The following is a 5,000-nucleotide window of genomic DNA, read 5'->3' as shown; positions in this document are numbered from 1 at the left end:
TTTTGTGTGTATGTGCTTTGTAATAAAACGACCACAGTAATCTGTTCTTTTAAGAAGTTCACTGAGTTTGTTTGTTTGTTTGTTTGTTTGTTTGTTTGTTTGTGTAGGTGGTTCAGACAGCTCTCTCTGAGACGCAGGATCCGGAGGAAGTTTCAGTAACAGTTAAAGCGTTTATGACCGCAGATCTTCCCAACGAGCTGATCGAACTGCTGGAGAAAATCGTGCTGGAGAATTCCATATTCAGTGAACACAGGTCAGAAACCAGAAACACAGTAAAACTGATTAAAACTGATTAAAGCTGATTAAAGCTGATCGCTTAGGCTATGAAAATATTGATACTTTATTGCCAGTCAAAAGTTTTAGAACACCTACGTTTATTTTTCTTTTATTTTTGTCATTTTAGCATCTTCAGGTCCAGAGAATAACCTGAAATATTACAAAAAAACAGTGAATTTTGGTGCAAAAGTTATCTGTAGATGTAGATGAGCTTTTTTAATTAATGAAAAAAAAACTGAGATTTGGAAATGTATTTTAAAAAATCTCCAAACTCTTATTCTGTAGTAAAGCTGTAGTGCTGGAACAGATGGAGTTACTGCTGTTACTCTACTGCAGCAGCATTTACACACTTACACACACTTACACACACTCACACTTTCATCATCATAATAACTATAAAAAGACACAGAAACACAGAGAACTCTGTAACTATTAAAACTGCTACAGGAAGACGTCTGGCTGACCCACATGGAAACAGCAGCTTTAGCCTTTAGCTCAGATTAACATGATTAAGAACTGAGATGTTCTATAACTTTTGATCTGGTTTATGTGATTGTAATTTTTTATTAGTTATTAATATTGAATATTGTATAATATTGATTGTGTGTATGATTATTAAACAGGAATCTGCAGAATCTGTTGATTCTGACGGCTATTAAAGCGGATCGAACGCGAGTGATGGAGTACATCAACCGATTAGAGAATTACGATGCTCCTGACATCGCAAACATCGCCATCAGTAACCAGCTGTACGAGGAGGCGTTCTGCATCTTCAAGAAGTTCGACGTGAACGCTTCTGCTATACAGGTACATCACACAGCGCAGAAACCACGTACATCACACAGCGCCGAAACCACGTACATCACACAGCGCAGAAACCAGGTACATCACACAGCGCAGAAACCACGTACATCACACAGCGCAGAAACCAGGTACATCACACAGCGCCGAAACCAAGTACATCACACAGCGCAGAAACCACGTACATCACACAGCGCAGAAACCAGGTACATCACACAGCGCCGAAACCAAGTACATCACACAGCGCCGAAACCAAGTACATCACACAGAGCCGAAACCACGTACATCGCACAGCGCCGAAACCACGTACATCACACAGCGCAGAAACCACGTACATCACACAGCGCCGAAACCACGTACATCACACAGCGCAGAAACCACGTACATCACACAGCGCCGAAACCACGTACATCACACAGCGCAGAAACCACGTACATCACACAGCGCAGAAACCAAGTACATCACACAGCGCCGAAACCACGTACATCACACAGCGCAGAAACCAAGTACATCACACAGCGCCGAAACCACGTACATCACACAGCGCAGAAACCAAGTACATCACACAGCGCCGAAACCACGTACATCACACAGCGCAGAAACCAAGTACATCACACAGCGCCGAAACCACGTACATCACACAGCGCAGAAACCACGTACATCACACAGCGCAGAAACCAAGTACATCACACAGCGCCGAAACCAAGTACATCACACAGCGCCGAAACCAAGTACATCACACAGAGCCGAAACCACGTACATCACACAGCGCAGAAACCACGTACATCACACAGCGCAGAAACCACGTACATCACACAGCGCCGAAACCACGTACATCACACAGCGCAGAAACCACGTACATCACACAGCGCCGAAACCACGTACATCACACAGCACAGAAACCACGTACATCACACAGCGCAGAAACCACGTACATCACACAGCGCCGAAACCACGTACATCACACAGCGCAGAAACCACGTACATCACACAGCGCAGAAACCACGTACATCACACAGCGCAGAAACCACGTACATCACACAGCGCAGAAACCACGTACATCACACAGCGCCGAAACCAAGTACATCACACAGCGCCGAAACCACGTACATCGCACAGCGCCGAAACCACGTACATCACACAGCGCAGAAACCACGTACATCACACAGCGCTGAAACCACGTACATCACACAGCACAGAAACCACGTACATCACACAGCGCCGAAACCACGTACATCACACAGCGCCGAAACCAAGTACATCACACAGCGCCGAAACCACGTACATCACACCGCACAGAAACCACGTACATCACACAGCGCAGAAACCAGGTACATCACACAGTGCAGAAACCACGTACATCACACAGCACAGAAACCACGTACATCACACAGCGCCGAAACCACGTACATCACACTACACATTAATATGTGTAATACATATTGTGTTATATATGTGTAGGTTCTGATCGAGCAGGTGGGGGATTGTGTTATATATATGTATTAATATGTAATATATATTGTGTTATATCTGTATGAATATGTGTTTTATATATATTGTGTTATATATGTGTAGGTTCTGATCGAGCAGGTGGGGGATCTGGACCGGGCGTATGAGTTTGCGGAGTGCTGTGGGGAGGGGGCAGTGTGGAGTCAGTTGGCTGGAGCTCAGCTGCAGCAGAATCTGGTGAAGGAGGCGATCGACTCGTACATCCGAGCGGACGAGCCGGCGGCGTATATGGAGGTGGTGGACGCCGCCAGCCGGAACAGTACGACTGCAATACACTTTTAATATAGTGCTTGTGTATGAGTATAATATGTGCAGTGTGTTAATATATTAATGTGATGTATTTAATCAGATAACTGGGAGGATCTGGTGAGGTTTCTGCAGATGGCGCGAAAGAAAGCGCGAGAGTCTTACGTAGAAACTGAGCTCCTGTTTGCTCTCGCTAAAACCAAACGTCTCTCTGAGCTGGAGGAATTTATCAACGGCCCGAACAACGCACATATACAGCAGGTATAATAACATATATATACAGAGGAACGAGGTTTTTGTTTATGAAGCTTTACTGTTATTTATAAAACATTAACACAGTCTGTATCTAACACAGTCTGTATCTAACTCAGGGTTTATCTAACTCAGGGTTTATCTAACACAGTCTGTATCTAACACAGTCTGTATCTAACACAGCCTGTATCTAACACAGCCTGTATCTAACTCAGGGTTTATCTAACACAGTCTGTATCTAACACAGTCTGTATCTAACACAGTCTGTATCTAACTCAGGGTTTATCTAACTCAGGGTTTATCTAACTCAGGGTTTATCTAACACAGTCTGTATCTAACACAGTCTGTATCTAACACAGTCTGTATCTAACTCAGGGTTTATCTAACACAGTCTGTATCTAATACAGTCTGTATCTAACACAGTCTGTATCTAACACAGCCTGTATCTAACAAAGTCTGTATCTAACACAGCCTGTATCTAACTCAGGGTTTATCTAACACAGTCTGTATCTAACAAAGTCTGTATCTAACACAGTCTGTATCTAACACAGCCTGTATCTAACTCAGGGTTTATCTAACACAGTCTGTATCTAACACAGTCTGTATCTAACACAGTCTGTATCTAACTCAGGGTTTATCTAACTCAGGGTTTATCTAACTCAGGGTTTATCTAACACAGTCTGTATCTAACACAGTCTGTATCTAACACAGTCTGTATCTAACTCAGGGTTTATCTAACACAGTCTGTATCTAATACAGTCTGTATCTAACACAGTCTGTATCTAACACAGCCTGTATCTAACAAAGTCTGTATCTAACACAGCCTGTATCTAACTCAGGGTTTATCTAACACAGTCTGTATCTAACAAAGTCTGTATCTAACACAGTCTGTATCTAACACAGCCTGTATCTAACTCAGGGTTTATCTAACACAGTCTGTATCTAACACAGTCTGTATCTAACACAGTCTGTATCTAACACAGTCTGTATCTAACTCAGGGTTTATCTAACTCAGGGTTTATCTAACACAGTCTGTATCTAACACAGTCTGTATCTAACACAGCCTGTATCTAACTCAGGGTTTATCTAACACAGTCTGTATCTAACACAGTCTGTATCTAACACAGCCTGTATCTAACACAGTCTGTATCTAACACAGCCTGTATCTAACTCAGGGTTTATCTAACACAGTCTGTATCTAACACAGTCTGTATCTAACACAGTCTGTATCTAACACAGCCTGTATCTAACTCAGGGTTTATCTAACACAGTCTGTATCTAACACAGTCTGTATCTAACACAGTCTGTATCTATCACAGTCTGTATCTAACTCAGGGTTTATCTAACACAGCCTGTATCTAACACAGTCTGTATCTAACACAGTCTGTATCTCTGTGTTTCTCTGTGTAGGTTGGGGATCGTTGTTTTGAGGAGGGCATGTTTGAGGCGGCCAGGCTGCTGTTTAATAACGTGTCTAATTTCGCACGCTTGGCGTCGACGCTGGTGAACCTGTGCGAGTACCAGGCGGCGGTGGACAGCGCCCGCAAAGCCAACTCCACCCGCACCTGGAAAGAGGTGTGAGGAACACCAACACAAATCCATTATTAATTTGTTTCATATGTTACATTTCTGATGTATTTCTGTATCTTTAAGGCGTGTCTGTTTCTCTGTGTTTATATTTCTCTGTGTACAGGTGTGTTTTGCGTGTGTAGATGGAGAAGAGTTCCGATTGGCTCAGATTTGTGGTCTGCACATCGTGATTCACGCTGATGAGTTAGAGGAGCTGATCAGCTACTATCAGGTACAGTTTTATTCACTATAACATTTCACACTCGGCCAGGGAGTTCACACCTGTCCCACCTCTCAGCCCACGAGAAAAAATACACTCATATGTTTATGATTTTATTTATTTATTT

At 43.1% G+C, this 5,000-nt stretch overlaps 1 protein-coding gene across 3 annotated transcripts in view; it reads left to right on the top strand.

Annotated features, from left to right (window-relative positions):
- Positions 1-5,000, top strand: part of cltcl1 (clathrin, heavy chain-like 1) — a 34,171-nt gene that overhangs the window by 18,328 nt on the left and 10,843 nt on the right. For all 3 annotated transcript variants that reach the window (XM_049486239.1, XM_049486238.1, XM_049486237.1), the window contains exons 19-24: positions 108-253; positions 900-1,083; positions 2,653-2,845; positions 2,936-3,093; positions 4,495-4,659; positions 4,778-4,885. In XM_049486239.1, the coding sequence (XP_049342196.1) occupies positions 108-253; positions 900-1,083; positions 2,653-2,845; positions 2,936-3,093; positions 4,495-4,659; positions 4,778-4,885 (954 nt within the window). The remainder of the gene's footprint in view (positions 1-107; positions 254-899; positions 1,084-2,652; positions 2,846-2,935; positions 3,094-4,494; positions 4,660-4,777; positions 4,886-5,000) is intronic.

Source organism: Astyanax mexicanus, chromosome 12, assembly GCF_023375975.1.
Source record: "Astyanax mexicanus isolate ESR-SI-001 chromosome 12, AstMex3_surface, whole genome shotgun sequence".
NCBI lineage: Eukaryota > Metazoa > Chordata > Actinopteri > Characiformes > Acestrorhamphidae > Astyanax > Astyanax mexicanus.
The sequence above is the reverse complement of the archived record's forward strand: the minus strand, read 5'-3'. Positions and strand labels throughout refer to the sequence as shown.